The sequence below is a fragment of the Cnephaeus nilssonii genome (assembly GCF_951640355.1).
Source record: "Cnephaeus nilssonii genome assembly, chromosome: 4".
Taxonomy (NCBI): Eukaryota; Metazoa; Chordata; class Mammalia; order Chiroptera; family Vespertilionidae; genus Cnephaeus; species Cnephaeus nilssonii.
In genome coordinates this window covers 51063766-51089442 of record NC_137075.1, presented here as the reverse complement: position 1 = coordinate 51089442, position 25677 = coordinate 51063766, and the positions used below count along the sequence as shown (strand labels likewise).

General features: G+C 40.4%; 2 protein-coding genes across 7 annotated transcripts in view; one reads left to right on the top strand and one right to left on the bottom strand.

The window, feature by feature from the left end:
- GALK2 (galactokinase 2) overlaps positions 1-24709 on the bottom strand; it is a 141963-nt gene extending 117254 nt beyond the window's left edge. For 2 of the 5 annotated variants that reach the window (XM_079767480.1, XM_079767481.1), the window contains exons 1-2: positions 17854-18065; positions 5637-5725 (exon numbers count right to left, since the gene is read on the bottom strand). In XM_079767480.1, coding sequence (XP_079623606.1) covers positions 5637-5725; positions 17854-17906 — 142 coding nt within the window. In that variant the 5' untranslated portion in view covers positions 17907-18065. Of the gene's footprint in view, positions 1-5636; positions 5726-17853; positions 18066-24490 lie in introns of those variants that run through there. The other 3 variants (XM_079767483.1, XM_079767484.1, XM_079767482.1) reach the window with 3 other exon arrangements.
- Positions 24710-24912: 203 nt separating this feature from the next.
- The window catches only part of COPS2 (COP9 signalosome subunit 2), a 34830-nt gene continuing 34065 nt past the window's right edge, over positions 24913-25677 (top strand). For both annotated transcript variants that reach the window (XM_079769747.1, XM_079769746.1), the window contains exon 1: positions 24913-25003. In XM_079769747.1, coding sequence (XP_079625873.1) covers positions 24950-25003 — 54 coding nt within the window. In that variant the 5' untranslated portion in view covers positions 24913-24949. The remainder of the gene's footprint in view (positions 25004-25677) is intronic.

Genomic DNA, 25677 nt, shown 5'->3' with positions numbered 1-25677 from the left:
CTCTCACTAAGTGGTCCCAGGCCTAGCACTGGTGGCAGCTGGCTTAGGTTCCAAGCTTGGCCTCTTCTAGGAACCGTAAAGCCAAGAACAAGTAGTAGTCATCTGCAGTTCAATTTGTAGCTCATGCTGGATGGCCCCAGGCAGAACACAGATGGTGGCTGACCTTGGCCTGCACCTCCTGGGAGGCCCCAAAGCCAGTGCACCCAGTGGACAGCTTCAGACACATCAAAGCACCACCAACCACAAGCAACTCCACAAGCAACTTAGCAGGCACTGCAGACCTGCTGAAGTAAGTCCTGCTTGGTAGGATGGGCCCCTGCATAGTCGATCTTCCACAGTGGTCCCTGGCAGTCCTTATATCCAGTCTTTATAGCCATCCCTCCCATTGACATGCCAACAGCAATCAAGGCTCAACTGCATCAGGTGGGTGTACACAGCCCACACCAGGGGGTGCACCTGGAATGCTCAGCTCAGGTGAAGGGGGAGGTTATAGCACTGGACCCTACTGGATACCTACTACATTAGGTCACTCTACCAAGCCTGGGAGATATAGCAGCTCTAGCTAATACATAGAAACAAACACAGGGAGGCTGCCAAAATGAGGAGAAAAGGAAACATGTCCCAAAAGAACAGAACAAAACTCCAGAAAAAGAACTAAACAAAATGGAGACAAGCAATCTACTAGATGCAAAGTTCAAAACACTGGTTATAAGTGTACTTGAGGAACTCAGAGATATGGAAGCCTTAAAAAAAAAGTCAGAAATGAAGAAAACACTAACTGAAATGAAGAATAATTCAGAGGAAATCAACAATAGAGTAGATAACACTGAGAATCAAAACAGCAATTTGACATATAGGGTGTCCCAAAAAATTTATACACACTTTATAGCTGCTAGCTCAACTGACATTTTTTCCTTTTCAGATTTAACCCATTGGAATTAATAATTATTCAATGTGTGTATACATTTTGGGGGGACACCCTGTATAAGGAAGCAAAAATCATCCAATCAGAACAGGAAAAAAAAAAGAATCCAGAAAAATGAGGATAGCATGAGAAGCCTCTGGGACAACTTCAAGCATACCAACATTCATATCATGGGGATGCCAGAAGTAGAAGAGAGAGAGCAAGAAATTGAAAACCTATTTGAAAAAATAATGACAGAAAACTTCCCTAACCTCGTGAAGTAAATACACATACAGGTCCAGGAAGCACAGGGAGTCCCAAATAAGAGGAACCCAAAGAGGACCACAACAAGACACATAATAATTAAAATGCAAAAGGTTAAAGACAAAGAGAGAGTCTTAAAAGCAGCAAGAGAAAAGCAGTAATTACCTACATGGGAAAATTTTGCAGGTCAGAAGAGAGTGACAAGAAATATTCAAACTGATAAAAAACAAGGACCAACAACCAAGATTACTCTATCCAGCAAAGCTGTCATTTAGAATTAAAGGACATATAAAGAGCTTCCCAGACAAGGAAAAGCTAAAGGAGATCATTGCCACCAAACCAGGATTACAAGAAATGCCAAAAGGTCTTTGGGAAGAAGAAGGAGAGGAGGAAGAGGAAGAAAAGGAGGAGGAGGAAGAGGAAGAGAGGGAGGAGGAGGGAGAGGAAGAGGAGGAGGAAAAAGAGGAGAAGGAGGAGGAGGAAAAATATGAACAATAAAATGGCAATAAATACATATCTACCAACAACTGAATCTAAAAAACAAAATAAACAAATATGCAGAACAGAAAAAAAGTTTTAATAAAAATAATAAAATAAAAAGTAATAAAAATAAAGGGCTTTTCCTAGATTGACAATGACAGATGGAGAAGTGGTTTTCAATGTTATCTTTCTCCCCAACTTCCTTCGAGAAGATAATAATACAAAACAATGGTTCACAAGTAAAAAACCACATATTTAAAGAAGTGGAACTGCATGGAGGCACCAGATTCTGTTGGGGAAGCTGCAGTGTTGATGACAGCCTTCTGATATTCTTCCTTTTGTCAAAAATTATGGAAATACTCTGGGTAAGGGGCAGGTGGGGAACAGGAACTGCTGGTAAGTAGGATAATAAGACAATTACATTCTGCATATTTTAACAGAAAATATAATAATGCTTTTAATGAACACTGAAATTCATTTCATCCCAAGCACTAACTAAATTAACCACATTGAAACATAATATCCCCCTCCCTTTTTTAAATCAGAAAATAGTCAATAAATTTACTAGAATAAGAATTACTTATCAGGAAAATCCTTAGTTTTGAAACTTTACCCACAAAACTAAAGGAAGCTTGGCTCTGATCTGAGGCTATTGCTTCTTTTCAGTCCTTTAAAGATAGCAAGTTGTTATTCTCCCACTCTGCTGTTTCCAGGCCTTTTTCCTGTCCTGTTCTTCGGACGCTTGACCACATTCTCTCCTCCTCATCATTCTCATCTATGACTCTCTTAGATACTCGGTTCTTCAGTGAAGACCTTAGCACAGTGATGGCGAACCTATGACACGCATGTCAGCACTGACACACGTAACCATTTCTGATGACACGCGGCCGCATGCCGAGGATGAAACATTTGCTGCTCCTGAGGATGAAACATTTGCGACTAGAGTCTTGGAATTAGTTTTTTCCTCAAAGTAACACACTACCCGAGTTATGCTCAGTTTTTTGTTGTTGTTGTTTTTTTAATATATTTTATTGATTTTTCACAGAGAGAAAGGGAGAGGGATAGAGAGCTAGAAACATGGATGAGAGAGATACATCGACCAGCTGCCTCCTGCACACCCCCCACCGGGGATGTGCCCACAACCAATGTACATGCCCTTGACCAGAATCGAACCTGGGACCTTTCAGTCCGCAGACCGACGCTCTATCCACTGAGCCAAATCGGTTTCAGCTATGCTCAGTTTTTTGGCAAAGTTTGACACACCAAGCTCAAAAGGTTGCCCATCACTGCCTTAGCATCTCCTTCCATCCCAATCCTGCAATAACCTACATAAAATTCAGGTAAACAACCCAGTCTAAGGCCCTACTTCCTAATCCCTTGACTCTGGAGAACCTCACCTCCTCCCTGCCTCAGCCATCTACTTACTCCCATGGTTTTGACAATTTTAGTAATGACCAAAGACCTTCTAATCACCTGGAACTTTTCTGCCTATGAAGTTTAAATTTCAAATATCATATTCTTTACTAACACCATCCTGCTTTCCTGTTTTCCACACTCAGCTCTTTGCCCTCTCTACCTTATAAACTCCCTACTTACCTTTCTTGCTTTTTCTACCCAGCACAGATTCCAGGGTTCATATCATCCACTTCCTAATGCCACTGCCATCCTCTTGTAACCTCCATATAAAACAAAACCCCAAATCTAGAACAAACAGAAGCAACTTAGACTAGCTGAAAAGGAAAAAAAAAATGTAAACTCTGGATACCAGTATTGCTATAATTCTTTGGTCTCCAGGTCTAGCCAGACCTCAATGTTCCCAGCAAACCTTTTGTTTTTCCAGTCATCTCCCTCTCCCATCCTTCCTCACAAGGCTATTTCAAATTTTCTGCCTTCTCCTTAAACTTACAACTCCTCCTAATCTCCACCCGCAATAAGAACTCCCTCAACCTTCTATGCAAAAATTATACATTTACCTACATCAACCTGTATCTTTTTCTTCCTTGCCTTCTGTTAAAAAAGAGTCAAAGAGGCCCTCTTCCTATGCTCTAGATACCAGCCCTCTTGCCCTCTAGGGAATTCTGCTCCATCAATTCCTCTCCATCAGTTGTCTTCAATCTCTCTCTCTCCACTGGATTTACTCCGTTGCCCCTCCCCCCTCATTTAAACATCCCATATTTTTTTAAATCCTCCATTATTTGCTTCAAGTAAAATAAGATCACCTGAGTTAATAATAATTAAAGCTATTGGGTTCGTGGAAGTTTATTCTATTACTAGAGGCCCAGTGCATGAAATTCGTGCATTCAGGGGGGTCCCCCAGTCTGTGCCCTCTTGCAGTCAAGGAGCCCTTGGTGGATGTCCGACTGATGACTTAGGTGGGGAGTGGGCCTAAGCCAGCAGTCAAACATCCTTAGTGCCGCCACGGAGGTGGTAGAGGCTCCTGCAACCGCAGCTGCACTCGCCAGCTGTGAGCCTGGCTTCTGGCTGAGCAGCACTACCCATGTGGGAGCACACTGACCACCAGGAACAGCTCCTGCATTGAGCATCTGCCCCCTGGTGGTCAGTGCGCATCATAGCCATTTGGTCGATTTGCATATTAGCCTGTTATTATATAGGATGCCAATTACTTTTTTGTATGTTTACACTTTTCATTTTTAAAGTTTTTTTTTTTAATCCTCCTTTGACTCCTGAAGTTTTCTCAGTTCTCCATCCTATTTCCTCTCAATAAAAACAAATCATTCTCACATGAAGACTCCCACTGTTCCAGTTTTATACATTATGGCATTCTAGCACATGTTGGTATTCAATAAATATTGGTGAAATGAATATGATCAAACCTCATGCCACAGTGCTTAAATATGATTTTAACTGGATAGGGAGCTGCATAAGTTTCCTATTGTGGATGGAAAAGGAGCTTCTATGGAAAGTAATCTCACAGGGTGATCTGACCATAAATTCCTAACTGGGCAGGTTATGGTTGGTAGTCATGTCCCAGGCATATAACTTCTTTAGTAAAAGGTTTATCTTTGCCTTAAGCAAGCCCTGTCCATTGTTTCTGTGCATCTAGGTTAACACCTTTGAAGATGGCCCTCAGAACCCTCCTTCTAAAGCTTGAGTTTAACTATCCTGTACTCCCCTGAATTGCTTTCTCCCACCTTCATGTAATCTTTCTTATTTTCCTTCCTTAATCTCAAATGCATAAAAGAAACTGCAAAACCTTCTCCCAAGCATATGTAATCTTGCTCCTGGCTCATGTTGTCAGTGTGGCCTAAATAAACTCTTTTAAATAAATGTTTTAAAAAGAATCATTCTTCAGGCCACCACATAATTAAAAGCAAGGAATTAGCCCTAGCCAGCTTGGCTCAGTGGATAGAGCATCAGCCTGCGGACCAAAAGGCCCCAGGTTCGATTTCAGTCAAGGGCACGTACCTCAGTTTCAGGCTTCCTCCCCAGCCTGGGCCCAGGTCAGGACGTGTGCAGGAAGCAACCAATCAATGCGTTTCTCTCACATGGATGTTTCTCTCTGTCTTTCCCTCTCTTCCACTCTCTCTAAAAAATCAATGGAAAAATATCCTCAGGTGAGGATTAACAAAAATAAATAAAATAAATAAAAATGAGGAATTACAAGGTTTCCAGTATTCTTCTAATACAATGAGTAAATGTAAAATCATTAAATTACTCACAGTCTAAAAATGTAACCTGCAGCACAGAAAAATATTTTCATTCCTCATGAAACAACATTAATAACTAGTTTCAACAAATTTATAAATTTTTAAATGAATGGGGAAAATTAACATTAATAACACGAATTGGGAAAGATGAAAGTATAGTATGGTTTCTTATATAAAAGCTTATCTTGCTAGCGTAGGTATATGTGAAATATTCTATTTTTTTCAGTTCTCCTTGGAAAAAAGTAAGAAAATAATGTATTAACAAAAACTTGGATCTTATCAAAGTAGGAAAAAAGTTAGAGAAGGAACTTTTGAAATACCTATTATGTTGACCCTTCCTGGTGCTCGAACATAGAACTTGGGAATGGATCCAAACTTAGAGTTAAACATCTCCTTTAGCTTCAGCAATCTGAAAATAAGAGTAGAATGTGTCAGAATATCCACATAATAGAAAAATCCATAAAATACATATGTGCAAACATATTTCATATACCTACCATCATTAGTTAGCCTTAAAAAGTAAAAAAAGCAAATCTTTTACTGACATACTTCCTTTAGAACCACAGGAATAAAAAATATTGTAACTCCCTAAGTGACATTCTAAGAGTTTGGATGTTCTTTTGTAGACACAAACCTGGCACATCTTGTTGTGCCAGAAAGTAAGGAAGTGCTAAAACAATGATGTAACATGTCAGGACACAGGAGCCCACATAGAGGATCCCACTGCCCAAATCTGAAACAACTTGATCAACATAGTAATAAAGACTACATATTATAACCCACAGAATAAAACAAATCAGTATGTCCATATTAACATAAATAACTAGAAGAGCCTTAGCTGGTTTGGCTCAGTGGATAGAGCGTCAGCCTGCGGACTGAAGGGTCCTGGGTTCGATTCCGGTCAAGGGCACATGCCTGGGTTGTGGGCTCAATCCCCAGTAGGGGGCATGTAGGAGGCAGCCAATCAATGATTCTCTCTCATCATTGATGTTTCTATCTCTCCCTTCCTCGCTGAAATCAATATAAATATATTTTAAAAAATAACTGGAAGAAAAGGAAAAACACTTCATTACACTAGAATGACAAATAATAAATGTAAAAAATATGAAAAAAAATTGAAAATCATCATTTAGTGACCATCATAGTAATAATTTTTTATTCAGCCAAGGATCATCAATGGATGCTAAAACCAGTAAATGGAAGTTTGATATGAAACAGAATATTAACATATTTTTAAATATATTTTATTGATTTTTTTTACAGAGAGGAAGGAAGAGAGATAGAGTTAGAAACATCGATGAGCGAGAAACATCGATCAGCTACTTCCTGCACCTCTCCACCCCCTCGGCCAACTGGGGATGTGCCCGCAACCAAGGTACATGCCCTTGACCAGAATTGAACCTGGGACCCTTCAGTCCGCAGGCTGACACTCTATCCACTGAGCTAAACCAGTTAGGGCTTAACATATTTTTTAAATATTTCATCAAAAGATACTTAATAGTTACAGAAAAAAATAGTAACTTTACAGTGGAAAAACCAGGCAGATGTGTCCTTAACCAAGTGATCCCAGTTAACAGCATTGGTAATGGGCAAATAGACATCATGTGCCTCCTGATATGATGTACTGAGAAAACAAAATTACTTTTTTGTAGTATTCTTACCAAAAAAAAGATAAAGCAAATCTAATAATGAAGAAATATTATGTAAAGTCTGTTAAAGGGGAAAGAATTTTAAAGTATAATCATGACTTTTACACAGGTATAAAATAAACATGTGTTAAACATTTTATGTAATTAACTAATGACAAAACCAGTAAAATATTATAACCAGTTAGAAGGAGAAACCAAGTACTACTCATATAGTCAAATAAGGAATGTTGAAATGAATTTACAAGTAAACACAAAAACTACTAAAACTGGTTAATAGCAACAATCAACTGCATCCCTCTAGACATAATTTGCAGTTTCTATGTATAAGAAGCATTTGCACTGCTATCAGTTTTCTGTGACCTACAGCACTATTAAAGGGCTTGACTGTAATGAAAGGTTCAGAGACACACAGATATCAGATCACTTGAAAGATAGGTATGCCAGGCAACTTCTGATTCTCCTTGGAGACACCTAGTAATCTTTTGATCCATTTCAAAGTTTTTCACAAGTTTTCCCTGCAACCCAGATTGAGGGATAGTCTATAAAATAACTGGTCATGAAATACAAAGAAAGACTGAGGAACTGCCTGCCCCAAAAATAAAAGATATTTTAAAAACAAAACAAGAAACCTAAACCTGTGTCCTTGATTGAATCCTGACCAAGAATAGATATATATATTATTATTATTTTCTATAAAAAGCACATTAGTGGGATAATTGGTAGCACTTGAGGTCTGTCAATAGATAATGTCATATTGATGCTAATTTCCTGATTTTAATCATTGTATTCTGGTTGCGTTAGAAAATATTCTTGTTTCTGGGAAACACACTCCAGTATTTAAGGTTAAAGTGGCATTATGTCTTCAACTTAATCTCAAACTGTTTAGAAAAATATAACATAAAAAGAGAGAGAACAATAAAACAAATATGGAATAATGTTAACATTTGGGGAAGCTGGGAGAAGAGTACACAGTAATTTTTTACTATATTTGACTTTTGTGTAAATCTTAAATTATTTCAAAATAAAAAGTTTTTAAAAAGCATTTACTGATACTTTACTATATACTCTACTTAAAAAGGAGATTAATAATAGTCATTGGCCTCTAGGAATATAAAAGTCTGTCAGAAGAGAAAGATGAGTAAGCTAAAAAGTACAATACAGCATGACAATAAAGTAATACAGTTCTTTGGGAGTAGAGAGAAGCTATTTAGCTCCTACTATGGGAGAATGTGAAGATAAATCCATAATGGGGAGAATAAGTTAGAGAAGGCTTCCCAAAGAGGCAACAGTTAAAATTAATTGTAAAGGATGATGTCAGACAAGTGGAATGTTGTGAAGCATTCTAGGCAAATGGAATTAAAAGGACCAGCATGCTGCATTCAGAAAATTATAGTTAGGGCTTTAAATACATCAAAAGAGAAAAGTAGGAGAGGAGGCTGGTGGTAGTCAAGCCTCAGATATTAAAGGGCCTTATATGCCAAGTTGGAGCAATTGGCTGAGAACAGATGTTTAAGGATAAAGTGATATCCATTTCACACTGACAAAACTCACTGGGGAGTGCATGGAAGGTGGGTCATAGGAAGGCAAGGCAGAAAGAGAGAAATCCAATAGGAAGCCATTGTAGTAAATCTAGAGAGAAATGCTGAGGGTACACTAGTGGTGGAGATAGAGAAGGGTGAAAATTAAGTTGATATTAAGGAAGTCTAATCCATAGGAATCAGTGGCCAATTAGGTGTGGGAAAGAGGGAGAAGTTTTCTAGCTTATTTAACTCCACTAGCCTCAATAGGGGCTATTTCTGCCTGTGAAAATCACATACAGACAAAATTCAAGTTCTGCTGAACTTGAATCCTTATTAATTTGCTTTTATAAACACTGCAAACACAAACAAGATAAAGTACTAACAGCACATTAGAATAAATCTCCTAAAATGTGTTTTAGTAAAATTATTTTGAGTTATTAAATTTTGCATTATTTTCCCAAACTACCCCAGGAAAGCAGTCTGTTCGTGCCTTACTATAATTACTCCATCACCAAGAGGCTTACCATACAACACTTCTGCCTTTGAAATTCAAATGCAAAAAGGCTGTAAAGGAAAGTATTTTTCTTGAAGAATAGAAAGAACTGGTGTACACAATGTCTTTCTAAACCTTATACCTAATCTATACATATAAAAGCCAAGCGACTGGAATGACCGGAATGACCGGTATCTATGACATGCACTGCGGCCAGACAACCAGCCCAATGGGGGTGGGGGTGGTCGGCCAACCTCCCACGTCCCCTCCCCATGGCCCACCTGCCCTGATCGGTCGGGGCAGGCTGGACCTCACCTGTGCATGAATTCATGCACCAGGCCTCTAGTCCTCTAATAATGAAGCAATATGGCTATAATTGGGAGAGTAGCTGTATTTTTACCACACTGGGCTAGTCACCAGCAAGACTCCATCACTTAAAATGTAGTCACTTAAAGTATGCCTCCAAAAAGAGTACAGTGAGCATTTCCAATCTTATCTAATAAAGAGGGAATATGCTAATTGACCCTCACACCATCACAAAGATGGCGGCGCCCATGGCCAATAAGGAGGGAATACGCTAATTGACTGCCACACCCTCAAAGATGGCAGCACCCACAGCCAATAAGGAGGGAATATGCTAACTGACTGTCACGCACTCAAATATGGCGGCACCCACAGCCAATAAGGAGGGAATATGCTAATTGACTGTCACACCCTCAAAGATGGCAGTGCCCACAGTCACAAGATGGCGGCACCCAGTCCCCTTAGCCCCACCGGGGTGGCAAGCACATGGCTAGTCCCCCAGTCCCCTCAGTGCCCCAGCCGCCCAGGGCCGCCTGAGGCTCAGGTAACCAGGGCTGGCCGAGGCTTGCACTGCGGGCAGTGGCAGCAGCAGAGGTGTGATGGGAGCGTCGCCTTCCCCTGATCGCCGGGTTACCTCCCACCCCTGAGGGCTCCCAGACTGTGAGAGGGGACAGGCTGGGCTGAGGGACCCCCCCTCCAGTGCATGAATTTTCATGCACAGGGCCTCTAGTACAAACATAAGAGCTCCTACAAAGATCACATTGTTAAAGGCAGAAATGGTCAAATTATCACCACACAAATTGCTGAATCTGGTGCTCTAAATTCTCTTTGGACTTCAGATCTATTTTAACAGCAGTTTTAATAGAACTTGAGAAACAAAAAATATGACTGTAGCGAATGAAATAGATTTCAATATAAGGACTGATTCTCTGAGGACCCTTGGGTGACCAAATGGCTAATTGCAAAGAAGAATGAATTAAAATTTTAAGAGGCAAGACATGTATCTTTAGTTTGACCATATGACCTTAGACAAGTCTCATACTATCTGTGCTTCTGTTTTATCTTCACTATCAGGATAACAAGAAAAATATGAATTTTTAATACTAATTTAAGAATACTTGGTTGTGAATATGTATTTTCATGGTGAAGGGAATCAAAACTTGCCACTTCAAAATATATCATTTGGCAGGAGGATTATTTTAAGCTGAAGGTAATTTAAGAAATAGCAAGCACAGGAGGAGCTCTCTACTCTCCCTCTATCTACCTAAGAGCAGGGCATAGATTTCCCTTTCTGTACTTGTCTCATTCCTTCTCCCATACCAAGAGATGAAGCTTCTGCACAGCCAAAGAAACTAACAACAAAACAAAGAGGCAGCCAACTAGATGGGAGATGATATTTGCAAACAGTAGCTCCGACAAAGGTTTAATTTCCAAAATGTCTAAAGAACTCACAAAACTCAACACTGAGCAAATGAACAACCCAAACTAAAAGTGGGCAGAAGACCTGAAAATATACCTCTTCCAAGAAGACATAGGAACAGCCAATAGATATATGAAAATTTGTTCAACCTCATTGGCAATTAGGGAAATGCAAATCAAAACTACAATGAAATCCCACCTCACACCTGTTAGAGTGGTCATTAGCAATAAGACAAGCAATAACAAGTGTTGGAGAAGTTGTGAGAAAAAGGGAACCCTGATTCACTGCTGGTGGGAATGTAGACTAGTATAACTATAGGAAGCAGTCTGGTGATTCCTCAAAAAACTAAGAATAGTGCTACCGGAGGAACCAAGATGGCAGCAAAGTTAAACAACTAAACTGCCGCCGCGCACAACAATTTCAAAAATACAACTAAAAGACAAAACGTCTACCACCCAGAACCACGGGAAAGCTGGCTGAGTGGTAGATTTACAACTAAGAAGGAAAAAGAAAGGAGCACAAACGCGAAAAAGCTGAGGTACGGAGGCGCACGAATCGGGCTGGTGGCGGGTGACTGGGCGCAAGGCTTTTTTTCAACCCGAAGGGAGACAAGCTCCCAATCACTCTGAAATCCAGTTTCTGGGACATGCGGGGGACCCAGACACCTACGGGGAGAAGCTGGACTCTCGGCCATCGGGTCGGAAAGTGAAAGTGACTTTCTTGCAGAGGTGCGCCCAGCAATCATTGTTTACTGCGCTGGAGTGTGGGACGCGGGGACTTGGAAACGCGAAAAGGCAGAGACAGCTGATGGCAGCCATCGCCGTTTGCCACGCCCTAGCCCTGAGACCCCGCCCCGCACATTCTACAAACCCGCCCAGGCTCCACACAGCGGCGTTTGCATATAAATGGCCTGTTCTGTTGGAAGCTTGACCAAATAAACTGCAACTCCAAAACCTCCAAAGCCCAAGCAAAAAAGGAGAAAACTGTAGTTCTTGCTGTAGCTCCTGCTGGGTGGCCTCAGACAGTAACTGACCTGCACCCCATTAAAGATCCAGAAACTAGGGTATCTAATGGTCGGTGTGAAACGACACCAGATTTCAACCACTCTCATAAGGGACACATTCAAGAGGCAGACTCAGTGAGCGCCAAAGCCCTACTGCAACAAGTTCTGCCCCATAAACGTGTCTCCAGCACAGCATTCTTTATAGACACAGCGAGTCCTCACAGCCAATTGGCCTGGAGGTCAATTCCTCCCAGTGACACCAACAACAATCAAGACTTAACTTCAACAAGGCTGTACACACAGTCCACAAAGGGGTGCACCAAGAGCGTCCACCTCAGGTAACTGGGAGGCTGACCCATTGAACCAATAGGACACCTAGTACACAAAGCTACCCTACCAACTCAGGGAAGCAGCGAAAATGAGGAGGCAAGGAAACAGATCACAAACGAAAGAAATGGAGGAGAACAAATGAATGGACATAGAGTTCAAAACCACGGTTATAAGGTTTTTCAAGAATTTCATGGAAAAGGCCGATAAATTTAATGAGACCCTCAAGGATATGAAAAAGGACCAACTAGAAATTAAACATACACTGACTGAAATAAAAAATATTATACAGAGACCCAGCAGCAGACTAGAGGAACATAAGAATTAAGTCAAAGATTTGGAATACAAAGAGGCAAAGGACACGCCTCCAGAGAAGCAAGAAGAGAAGAGAATTCAGAAAGTTGAAGATAGTGTAAGAAGACTCTGGGAAAACTTCAAGCGTACCAACATCAGAATTATGGGGGTGCCAGAAGAAGAGAGAGAGCAAGACGCTGAAAACCTATTTGAAGAAATAATGACTGAAAATTTCCCCCACCTGGTGAAAGAAATAGACTTACAAGTCCAGGAAGCGCACAGAACCCCAAACAAAAGGAATCCAAAGAGGACCACACCAAGACACATCATAATTAAAATGCCAAGGGCAAAAGACAAAGAGAGAATCTTACAAGCAGCAAGAGAAAAACAGTTAGTTACCTACAAGGGAGTACCCATACAATTATCAGCTGATTTTGCAACAGAAACTATGCAGGCCAGACGGGAATGGCAAGAAATATTCAAAGTGATGAATAGCAAGAATCTACAACCAAGACTACTCTACCCAGCAAAGTTATCATTCAGAATTGAAGGGCAGATGAAGAGCTTCAAAGATAAGAAAAAGCTAAAGGAGTTCATCACCACCAAACCAGTATTACATGAAATGTTGAAAGGTATTATTTAAAAGGAGGAAAAAGAAGAAAAAAGTAAAGATAAAAATTATGAACAACAAATAGATACCTATCAACAAGTGAATCTAAAAGTCAAGTGAATTAAAAATCTGAAGAACAGAATAAACTGGTGAACATAATAGAATCAGGGGCATAGAATGGGAGTGGATTGATAATTCTCAGGGGGAAAGGGGTGTCTATGTGGGGGGAACGGGAAGAGACTGGACAAAATCATACACCTATGGATAAGGACAGCGGGGGGGGGGGGGGGAGGTAAGGACAGAAGGGAGGGTGGGAACCGGGTGGAGGGGAGATATGGGGGGAAAAAAAGGAGAAACAATTGTAATAATCTGAACAATAAAGATTTATTAAATAAAAAAATAAATAAAAGAAAAAAAAAAGAATAGTGCTACCATATGACCCAGAAATCCCTCTTCTGGGTATATACTCAAAAACCTTGAAATCATGTGTTTGCAAAGATATATGCACCCCCTATGCTCATTGCAGCATTATTCACGGTGGAAGACATGGAAAAACCAGTGTCCTGCAATAGAGGACTGGATAAAGAAGATGTGGTACATAAAAACTGTGGAATGCTACTCAGCCATAAGAAGGGATGAAATAGCACCATTTGCAACAACATGGATTGACCTTGAGAACATTATGGTAAGGGAAATAAGTCAGTCAGAAAAAGCTAAGAACCATGTGATTTCACTTATAGGTGGGATATAAAACTGAAACTCGTGAACACAAACAGCAGTGTGGTGGTTGCCAGAGGAAAGGGGGTTGAGGTGGGGTGTGAAGGGATTCCTAATATATGGTGACAGGAGAAGATTTGACTTTTGGTGGTGAGCACATGGTACAATACACATATCTCGTAACTTAGAAACCCACACCTGAAACCTATATGTTCATGTAGACCAATGTCACCCCAATAAATTTAACAAATAAATAAAGTCACACCGAAAAATAAAATAAAAAATAAAGCTCTTGACATGCTGGAAAAGACGGAAATGTCCTTACTTTAAAAAAGGCTATTTACCAGAAACAGCAAACATCATATTTGATGACAAAATGTTAGAAATGTTCCCATTAAAAGCAGAATCAAGACAAGGGTGCTATCATTCAATACTGTACGACACTACATAAAATGTAAGACATCAAAAAGTTTAAGTGCTAGACTGGGAACAATATTGTATAATATATTTTCTAAAAAAACAAATTGTTTATATCAAAAAATCCATACATTCATACAAAAAATACATATATAAAAGCTCCTGAAAACTAACAACAAAATAGACAATCTAATAACATCTTTTTTTACAGGGCCATTTGGCATAAACAATCAAAATTTTATTTTTTTTTAAATATATTTTTTTAATTTGATTTCAGAGAGGAGGGGAGAAGGAGAAAGATAGAAACATCAATGATGAGAGAAAATCATTGATCAGCTGCCTCCTGCACGCCCCCTACTGGGGATTGAGCCCACAACCTACGCATGTGCCCTGACTGGGAATGGAACCGTGACCTCCTGGTTCATAGGTCACTGCTCAACCACTGAGCCATGCCAGCTGGTCAACAATCAAAATTTTAAATGTTCATTACCTTTGGCCCTGATTCCATTTCCATGAATGAGTTTTTGTTTTGTTTTTTAAGAAGATTCCATTCTTCTTTTTTTTTTAATTTCATGAATGAGTTTTAAGAGACATTCAAAAAATACTCAAAGATATATGTACAAAAATGCTGACTGTAGCATTGTTTGTAAGAGTGAAAAATCGGAAACTAAAATATACACTCTTAAATAGTTTAGCAGTTAAATAAATAATGGTATTCATACTATTAAACACTCTTGGTCCTTAAAACAGTGAAATAAATCTGAATGGAGTGATATGGCAGAATCTCTGAGAAAAACTGTTAAGTGAAAAAAAGTAACAGAAAAACAAATATGATTCTACTCATCTGAATATAATAATACCATTTTGTATAAAATGGTAACAATATTACAAGGTTACAAGATATTATTAGGATAAAATAATCTTACAAGGATACAAATCAAACAGATAACTTCTATGAAGCGAAGAATTGGCAGCACAGATTAGGAATCAGAGACTATAGTGAGTAAAGGAACTGTGGGATTTCCAGGCTTTCCTGAATATATTTTTACATAATCCAAATCTTTCCTATTGAGAATGCATTCACACAATACCATTATTCATAGAGACAAAAGGTGGAAACAACCCATCAACTGATGAATGAATAAACAAAATGTGGTCTATCCATACAATAAATATTATTCAACCATAAAAGGAATAACATACTGGTAACATGTTACAACATGGGTGAACCTGGAAAATATATTAAGTGAAAGAAACTCGTCACAAAAACTATATATTATATTATTCCATTTATTTGAAACTTCCAGAATAAGCAACTCTATAGAAACAGAAAGTACATTAGTGATTGCTTAGGACTGGGGGATGCAGAATTCTTTTGGGGATGATAAAAAAAGGTTCTAACTTGGATTATGTAACAATTGCACAATCCTGTGAATATACTAAAAACCATTTCATTGTAAACTTTAAACAGGTAAAATATTTGGTATGAGAATTATGTATAAATATAGCTGTTAAAAAATAATAATCCAACAATTTAAAACTTAATTCCAAAAAAAAAAGGAAAAGAGGAGACACCACTTCTAAAAAAAAAAATAAGCTAGAACAGTGGAATTTAAAGTAGTTTTACAATACAGAGAGCATGTAAGATTGGGATGCAGAAAAAAAAATCAGAGCTTCTATTTCTATTTGATTTTTTATATAAAAACAATAGAAAATAAGTTCATCCAAATGTAAAATGGGGTTGACTAATGCCTTTATTTAGAGGATCATGTGTCCTTGAAGTTGAAGAGGCATCCTAAAGAAAGAACAGGAGTTCCACAAGAAGACAATCTGATCTTGACACTCTCATGCATTTTTTTTTCCTTTCAGCATATTGCAACATACGACCAGCTAGGTAGATTTATAGATATACTATCTAAACTTAACTTAAGTCACCCCTACTAAAATGAATAAGTGGCTGAAACACTGCTTGAAGCTAACAATCATATTGCATACACAAGTGAAAACAAGAAAATGGTAGAACACAAACTCATCTGACTGCTGTTATGATTTCTTCTGTGGCTAGCCTAGCACAGAACAGTATTTGTTGCATGAATGAACACTGAAAGTCAAAAAAGGTAAAGATCTCTAAGAAAATTGTATAAACAATTCTTCACTTTTAGTAATTGTTACCACCATTTCCCCTCCCCCACGGGGGAATAGTGAGCATTATGATTAAAATCATATAAATCAAAAGACAGAAATTTATACATAGATATGTTTTATGTACTAGTACAAGGTGCCAGATTATTTTCATGTATCAAATTCTTCATGAATTTTATTGGAAGCATGTGTTTAACTAAGTGTCCTAATTCATTCAAATGTGTAAGGGCAACAGTACTGTGCAAGGGCCTCCAGAGAATATACTGACATCCAAAGACATTCACAAGCCCTAAACCGGTTGCTCAGTGGTTAGGGCATTGGCCCACAGACTGAAGGGTCCTGGGACCAATTCCGGTCAAGGGTACATACCTCAGCCCTGGCCTGTTTGGCTCAGTGGATAGAGCATCGGCCTGGGGACTGAAGGGTCCCAGGTTCGATTCCCGTCAAGGGCACATGCCTGGATTGCAGGCTCCATCCCCAGTGTGGGGCGTGCGGGAGGCAGCCGGTCCATGATTCTCTCTCATCATGGATGTTTCTATCTCTCTCTCTCTCTCTCTCTCTCTCTCCCTTCCTCTCTGAAATAAATAAATAAATAAATAAATAAAATAAAGGGTACATACCTCACTCAGTTAGGGAGCATGCGGGAGGCAATCAATCAAAGTCTCTCTCTCACATCAATATTTCTCTGTCTCTCCCCCTCCCTTCTGCTCTCTCTCAAAATCAATGGGAAAAATATCCTTGGGTGAGGATTAGCAAAAAAAACAAAGACATTCACAAGTAGCCTAAAGCAGTGCTAGTCTCCATAACCAAAAATTGTGTTTCTTTCTGGTAACTAAAGGCCCACTGTTTGCTGGATTAAGGGTGAAAAAGCACTTGCAAGTTTTAGTAAGTTATATTATCAACTGTCACATGATGATCATATACCAGGAAGTAGGGAGAGCTTGCGAACTTAATATTAAAGAAAAAAGTTATGTGTGTGTGTGTGTGTGTGTGTGGCGGGGGGGGGGGGGGGGGGGGGAGGGGAGGGGATTGAAAATTAGAAACAGCAAAGGGGGAGGGCAAAGCATTGTCCACTAGGTATCACTAAGCTATTAGTTATTCTGTAGCTAAATACTGGCATCATATTAACTCCCTAAGTGGCAATTCATAGATTCCATGATTTGTGTAAAAGAATGCATACACCAAAGGTTTTGTTTGTTTGTTTGTTGGGGGCAGGTTGTTTGGGGTGAGGAGGTGTGTGTGTGTGTGTGTGTGTGTGTGTTTTCAGTGAATATTTTAGAAAGGAGACCTTAAAAAGCACTATCAGCCAGCAGGCAAGACAAAGAGATAAGTGGTTTAGAGTTAATTTGGGTATTTCTGCTAAAGCCCTGCATAAGGGTATACCACCTTGAGCAATAAAGGAAAAAGAAGAATTTGCATAGATGAAGAGAAACACACATCCCTGATAGGAGTCAAGGTGGAAAGTGCCGCGTGGTCTTCCTTGCAAGCCCAGCAGCGCAGCCTTATAAAAATCTCAAGGATTCTGTTCCCTCCCAGGGGAAAAAGCGGTGTCCCGGTGAAGCGTCAAAGCCCTGGACAGCATCTGCACTAGCCAACCCAGGCGATCCCGAACCCCCAAACCGCGGCATCTCCTCTCCCCCACCTGGGATGTTCTGCCACCTGGACTCGACACGTGACAGGGCCCTCCGTAGCCATAGTTCGCTAGACCCTTCTTCCTTCGGCAGTTTCAACTGGTAAAGGAAGGCTCCCAATGTAATCACAAGACATCTGCGGCAGGAGCCCTTTCTTCCGGGCGACACAGGCCCCACCACCCTGCGGAAATCCTGCAGATTCGCTGAGGTGGCTGTTCAGTCCGCCCCTCCTCTGGCTCCTCCTCCCTAGGCTGTGGGGCTCCACGCCCTCCCAGCAGCTGTCAGGTTCAGCCGCCGGGCTGCTGGAGCTCCGAGCTACCTACCCTGGACTCCCTGTAGCCCTTGTTCCAAGCACATGCGAAGCTGACTTTGTAAGTTTTCCTTCTGCGTCCTAGGCTTAGGTCTGAGTACAGGTTATAAGCTGGAGACTCAAGTTGCGCTCTCCCCGCCCCCCCCCACCCTTTTTTTAAAGTTAGAGCTTTTGTTCTTTAATGACCAGCAACTACTCCAAAACGTTTAGCTATTGCCTCTTGTGTGGGTTATTTCCAAATCAGGCAATATAAAATTGATGCAACACTTGATTTAAACACATTTGCATTTATTCCAGACTAGATGCATTGGTAGGCCTTCCTAGAACACATAGCAAAAATAAGAAAAATATGTCTAAAACTGCAAGAGCCCTTAGCCTCCAGTTCAACCCCTTCATTTTTCAGTTACCTAGAGAAATCTTAGATGCCCTATATCAAGAAACATAATAATAAATATAAAGTGCTTTAATTAGTAAGAGGCCTGGCATAAAAAAAAAAGAGGCCTGGCATAAAGAAAATAGTATAAGAAAGTAATGTGAATTTTGTTTTTTTGTTTCCAGTTGGGGTTCTTTTAGTAGTTTGAGAACAAGTTATTTTAAAAGCAATATTTTATAAAAATAATAACATAAATTTTGGGGTCAAAAGTTACTCATTATTTCCATACTTTTTTTTTAAAGCATACTTCACTGAAGTCTCATCAAAGGTCACACATGTTCAGAAGTAGGCTGGATTTTAATTCCAGCCATAGAAATGATCACACCAGCATTGTTATCACTTGTGTGTTTTCTTGTCTCTAGAGTCTTGCTACTCAAAGTGTAGTCAGACCAGCAGCAGCAGCACCTGGGAGCTTATCAGAAATGGACAATCTTGGGCCCAAACCCACTGAATCATATTCTACAATACAAGCCATATATTTTAAATTCTCTTTTTAAAATCTTTTTTATTGAAGTCAGTGAGGTGACATTGGCTAATAAAAACATGTATGTTTCAAGTGTACAATTCTATAATATGACATCTGTATATTATATTATGTGTTCACCACCCCAAGTCAAATCTGAATTTTCTATAAGTCATTTTTAAATGAGTAGAAAGAGATGCATGGAATTAACTGTAATAATATATTTTACCCAATATATCCAAAATATTATTTCAAAATATAATCAATATAAAAATTGTTCGGGTATTTTACTTTTTCATAGGAACTCTCTCCGAAGTCCAGTATATATTTTACACTTATATCTCAATTCCAATTGCATGATGTAACAACTGTATTAGACTCTATATATTTAGACTATAAGCTCCCTGAAGGCAAGAGCTGTTTTTACAGACTCTGGGGTTTTCTTTTTCTTTTTTTTTTTTTAAATATATTTTATTGATTTTTTACAGAGAGGAAGAGAGAGGGATAGAGAGTTAGAAACATCGATGAGAGAGAAACATCGATCAGCTGCCTCTTGCACACCCCCTACTGGGGATGTGCCCGCAACCAAGGTACATGCCCTTGACCGGAATCGAACCTGGGACCCTTGAGTCCGCAGGCCGACGCTCTATCCACTGAGCCAAACCGGTTTCGGCGACTCTGGGGTTTTCTATGCTTTATGATATTCTTTTATTAATTCTTTCTTATGACTAAATTTATTGGTGGGGCAAATATTCCTTAAAAACAACACAAAAAGCATAAAGAATTCTTACAACTCAATAGTAATAAGACAAATAACCCAATTTCAAAATGGGCAAAAGAGGCGCTGTTTCTCAGTGGTTAGAGTTTATGCTCCTGCACCAGTTCTATTTCCAGTCAGTTAAGGGGGCCGGTTGAACCCTGGCCCAGGTTGGGGCGCAGTTGAAGAGGCAACTGATTGATGTATCTCTCTCGCATCAATGTTTTTCACTCTCTCCTCCTCCCTCCCTTCCACTCTCTCTAAAAAAATCAGTGGGAAAAAATATCCTCAGGTGAGGATTAACAACAACAACAACAAATGGGCGAAAGAACTGAAGAGATACTTCACCAAAGAAGATGCATGGGTGACAAATAGGCACATGAAAAGGTGTTCAACATTAGTCATTAAGAAAATGAAAACTAAACCCACAATGATATACCACTACACTCCTACTAGAAGACTAACCATAAAACTGACCACACTACCTGTTGGCAAGGATGTGGTGCAACTGGAACTCTTAAACACTCTTGATGAATATACAAAATTGCAAAACCAGTTAGGAAAACAATGTGGCAGTTTCTTAAAAAGTTAAACATACACCTACTATATGACACAACCATTCTACTACTAGGTATTTTCCCATGTCCATATCTACTGTTATATAACAACTAGAGGGATGGTGAATGAAATTTGTGCACGGGTGAGATCCTTAGGCCTGGCTGGCCATTGAAGCACGATTATCTGGTGTGGAAGGGCAGGTCCCGGTTGACCTCTGGGCCATGGGCAGCACCTGGGCCCCAGGGGGCCCCGCGTGCCCCCCTCCACCTGAGTCACAGCACCTGAGTCCCCCACGCGAAGATGCGGTAAGTGCAGCTGGAAAACGCAGGCCAGGGCGCAGTGTGGGCCTCTGGGCGGCCAGTGGCAATGCTCTCTCCCAGCCAGCTTCGCAGACCAGCTCCTGCACAAACCCACAGGGAGCCCGACTGGCCTGTGGTCCCAACGGCTGGGGCCTGGCTCACCCGGAACACACCATGCGGGTGAGGGTGTGGGTGTGGGGCGGGCTCCTCGGGGGCACCCAGCACCTGAGCGTGGGGGGGCTTCCCTGGTGCACAAGCCCTGGCATCCCAGGGGAGGGTAGCAGAGGGAGTGAGAGTGAGCTCGGCGAACACCCCACATTCTCACCGCACCTCGCCCCCATCACCCCCATCACCCCCACTCCCAGACAGCATGCCGCCAACGCCAGCCATGTTCCACGCCGCCCCCTGGTGGTCAGCTCACGTCATAACGAGCGGTCGAACTCCCAGTTGAGGGGACAATTTGCATATTAGGCTTTTATTATATAGGATATTACCACAAATTTAGTATAAAACATTGCACATTGATTATCTCACAGTTTCTGTGATTCAGAGTAAGGGCACAGCTTTGCTGACTCCTCTCCTCTAGGATCTTACAAAGTATTATCTGAGGCTCAACTGGGGAAGGGTTCACATCCAAGATCCCATGGCTATAAGCAGAATTCAATTCCTACTAGGCTGTTTGAAGGCCAGTTTCTTGCTAGCTGTTGGCTGCATGCCACCCTCATCTCTTGCCACATAATCCTTCACAACATGGCCACTTGCTCTTTAAAAGCCAGCAAAGGAAATAGAGTCTCCCCTAGCAAGATGGGCTTGCAATCTTGTATAATGTAATTATGTACATAACCTTTGCTGTATCTTTTGGTTAAAAGCAAATCACATTTACTTATCTATTATCTATAATAATAAAAGCATAATATGCTAATTAGAGCGGACGTCCTTCCAGATGAAGCCAGGGCTGCAAATTTCGTGCATCGGGCCTCTAGTACCTCAATAAAGTTGAAACAGTCACAAAAAAGAAGAAGCAGTCACAGATCTCACCGACACTGAAGAGGTAAAGGATTATCCAAAGCATAAGTAATGAGGAAACCACCTTATAGTCCATCCACCACATTACACAAGATAAATGTTCTTAGCACCTTATTTGTATTAGTCAAAAACTAAAAAAAAAAAAAAAATCAAATACCAATCAACAGGTAAATGAATAAACTGTGGAATATCCATACAATGGAACACTCAGCAATAAAAAGAAACAACCAATTGATACATGCAACAACATGGATGAATCTCAAAATAATTATACTGATTGAAAGAAGCCAGGCAAAAGAGAGTACATACCGTATGCTTTATTTATATAAAATTCCAGAAAATGTAAACTTATCTATAGTGAAAAAATAGATCAGTGTTTTCCTGGGAAATTTGAAGGGAGAAGATGGATTACCAAGGGGCAATGAGAAACTCTGCAGTGATAAATATGTTTATTATCTTGGTTGTGGTGATGGTTTCACAGGTGTACACACATGTCAAAATTCAACAAATTGTACACTTTAAGTATGTGCCGTTTAATGTACCTCAATAAAGCTGCTAAATTATACCTCAACAAACCTTTTAAATATGTCTTTAAAAAAACACAAGATCCACATCAATGCACCATCAAAATAAAAATGTATTAGTTACCATTGAGTAAAATTGATATCAAGAAAAAGAATGTCATAACTGCACAAAGTATTCAGAATAAGCTATGTAAATGAGGTGACATTTAAATGAATTTTTAAGGACAAAAGGCATTCCCAGCACAGAAAGATTACTTAATTAACATGTTTATTTATTCAACAAACATTCATTACACTTGTGTACACAAGGAGTGTGCCTTTAAGTACTGTGAAGACCTATTTAACTTCTCTTAGCAAATTTCCAGATTGGTTTACTAAATTTGGAGATGGCCCAGGATAGTATGATTTACTTGAACAATTCTTTCTCTCTATTGTAGAAGTAATTACATTAAAAAGCAGCAAATTATATAAATTCAATCTAAATGAATTTTTATATATTTACATTATGTAATCATTATGTACATGGTTTATAACTTCAAAATTATTATTAACTAAAAAGCAAAACTATATAGCTCTGATTACTCTGAGCAAATGAATTTCTTACCACCTTTGGATTCTATTCTCTCTCTGGGGGAAGAATTATTAATTTCAGGTAGAGTAACCATGTGATTTATTGTCTAAACTTCTGAAGTGACAAATGCTAATAATTATTTTTGTGGGAAAACAGTACTAAACTAGGGTTATTATCCCAGGCAAAGTGGGATGGATAGCCACCCCAGTTATAGGAGGATTTTGTTTTAAGGTTACAGGTGAACAGATTGCTGAGCTCTACCCCAGATCTACTGAATCAGAATCTCTGGGATGGAGTTTAGGAAGCTATAATTTAATGAACTGCTATGCTTGGGAAGCCTTGAGCTTTAAAGTGATATTATTAAAGGCTCTTCCAATTCTAAAATTATATATTTAATAAGGAAATTTTGAACATGCACTGGCTACTAGATGATATCAAGGAATGATTAATTTTCTTAGTGTAATAATGATGCTGTAATTACATAAGCAAATGTCCTTATTTTTAGGAAACACACATAGCTGCACTTAAGAGTGATATGTCATGATATCTGCATCTTATTTTTAAATATTTTTAAAATATATTTTATTGATTTTTTACAGAGAGGAAAGGAGAGGGATAGAGAGTTAGAAACATCGATGAGAGAGAAACATCGATCAGCTGCCTCCTGCACACCCCCCGCTGGGGATGTGCCTGCAACCAAGGTACATGCCCTTGACTGGAATCGAACCTGGGACCCTTCAGTCCGCAGGCCGATGCTCTATCCAATGAGCCAAACCAGTCAGGGCTGCATCTTATCTTTAATTGAATCAGGAAATACATACGCACACAAATAAGGCTGATAGTGGGAATACACATGTTCACTGGACTATTCTTTCAATTTTACTGTATGTTTGAAATGTCTTATAATAAAACATTGGGAGGAAAGGGCTACTAGGGAAAACTTGTTTATGTTAGACAGTGTTGTTGTTATATGACTTTTAAGAACCATGACCAAAAATGTCGATTCAAGTGATTACTAAAAGAAATCCAGCCTCTATTCTCATTTGCCTTTTTTCTAAGGCAAAATAAAATGACAAATGTATTCACTGTAGGACTGTTTAAAATAGTGTTATTTTTGAAAAATTCTAAATGTATCAAAATGTCAGCTTAAGTAAATTAAGTTGCATTTGTTCATTCAACAGAGATTATTAAACAACCATTAAAACAATTCTCAATAATATATTGTACACATGTCTTATGCTGTTACATAACTAGGTATGGAACAAAAAGAATCCGAAATTATATCTGTGCTATAACTATATAAAATTTGTGGACTTAAGTGGGCAGAACTGGAAGTTTATATGGAATGTGCTATTTGAGAAGCAGTTTTCCCCCCTTTATTTCATTTTCTTATTTCGAATTATGCTCATGATTTTGTGCAATAATGCATTTTAAAAAACCAGTCGCTAACTGCTACCTTAATGTGGTCCTAAGGGCAGTAAAGGTCAGTTTATAATTCGTTGAACAACTGAATAAGATCCGGGGCGCCTCAGCTGATCGATGATTAACTAATTTGGGATATCCACAGAATCGTTTTTTGCCGACTACAAATATAACAAACATGTCGTGTAAGCTATATTGCTGGAAAAGTTTCCAAAATTCACAGGAGCACCCACCACAACGTGCGGGCTAAACGCATGTAAATAATGATGGCAGAAGTAATACTACCTGTCATACACGATGGGCATGTCAGCCTTTTCTCCGCGAAAGGCTTCTTTCTGGTCCTAGGCTGCCTCTTATTTTCACCAGAAGGAGATGGTTCCAGAGTCCCAGGCAAGGGAGGAGACAGTCCCCTAGCCTAGCAGGCTGGAAACTGCTCGACGTGTGCGAGTGCAAGGTTTCCAAGTCCCTTCAGCTGAGCTCCGCTGCACTAGGCTGTGCCCCAGTTGCTAGGTTTGGTTGCTAAGGCACCAACCGTTTCCCAGGAAAAGAGAGCGGTGCGCTCCCATTTGGCGTCGTAGCGAATCCTCTCAATGCCGAGCGCGTTAGTTCCGGAAGGAAACATTCAACTCCTCTAAGAGTGACGGGAAGGCGAGGAGAAGCTGGGAGTGACGCCTCTGAACCGCGGAGGATTGTGGGAGGAGGTTGTCTCCAATTTCTCCTCCCCCTCCCCCTTTCCCGGCCAAGATGTCTGACATGGAAGATGATTTCATGTGCGATGATGAGGAGGACTACGACCTGGTGAGGCGCAGGGGACGGACCTCTGGGGCTGGAGGGGGTTTCTGGCTTTAGGGGCCAGGGAAGGGGCGGCCGCGGCCTCTCCCCGTAAAACATGTGCTCCTTCCAACTTCTCCAGGTGCAGTGACAGGACGGGTTTACCTCCTCCCCATTCCCGCACTGGCCGGGGCCCTGCTTCTCCTGCATGGGGGAGGGGAGGGTGAAGGAGGCAGCGTTGGGGGTCTGGAGCATCGCGCTCCAAGTCCGGTCGCCTCCTTCGTTTACTTGGACGCCTCTGGCCTCCGGCGTCCGGTTCTCGGCGCCGCTACCTCCTCCCCACCGCGCGAGCCGCCTCGGGGACCGTGAAGTGGTCTAGGCCCCGGCTCTGCCCTTTCGGGCCCAGCATTGCGGGCCCCCCTCTTCCCCCCTTGAACGGAGCGGGTGCAAATGCTGGGAGAAGGGTCTGAAAACTGAGGGGCCTTACCACTCCCAGGCCTGACCGTGAAACGGCGTTGATAAGTCTCCTGGAAACATAGCTTAATTAGTCCTGTCCAGGATTCGTTTTGGTTTAAGGTGAAAGTGCCGTGGAGAATTTAGAGCAAAAATCGCTGGGAAAAAGTAGTTGAACGAGTTGTGTTTCAGGAGAAACGCTGGGGAGGAGGTTCTGCTTTTTGTTTGTTTTGATGCGGGGAGAGGGT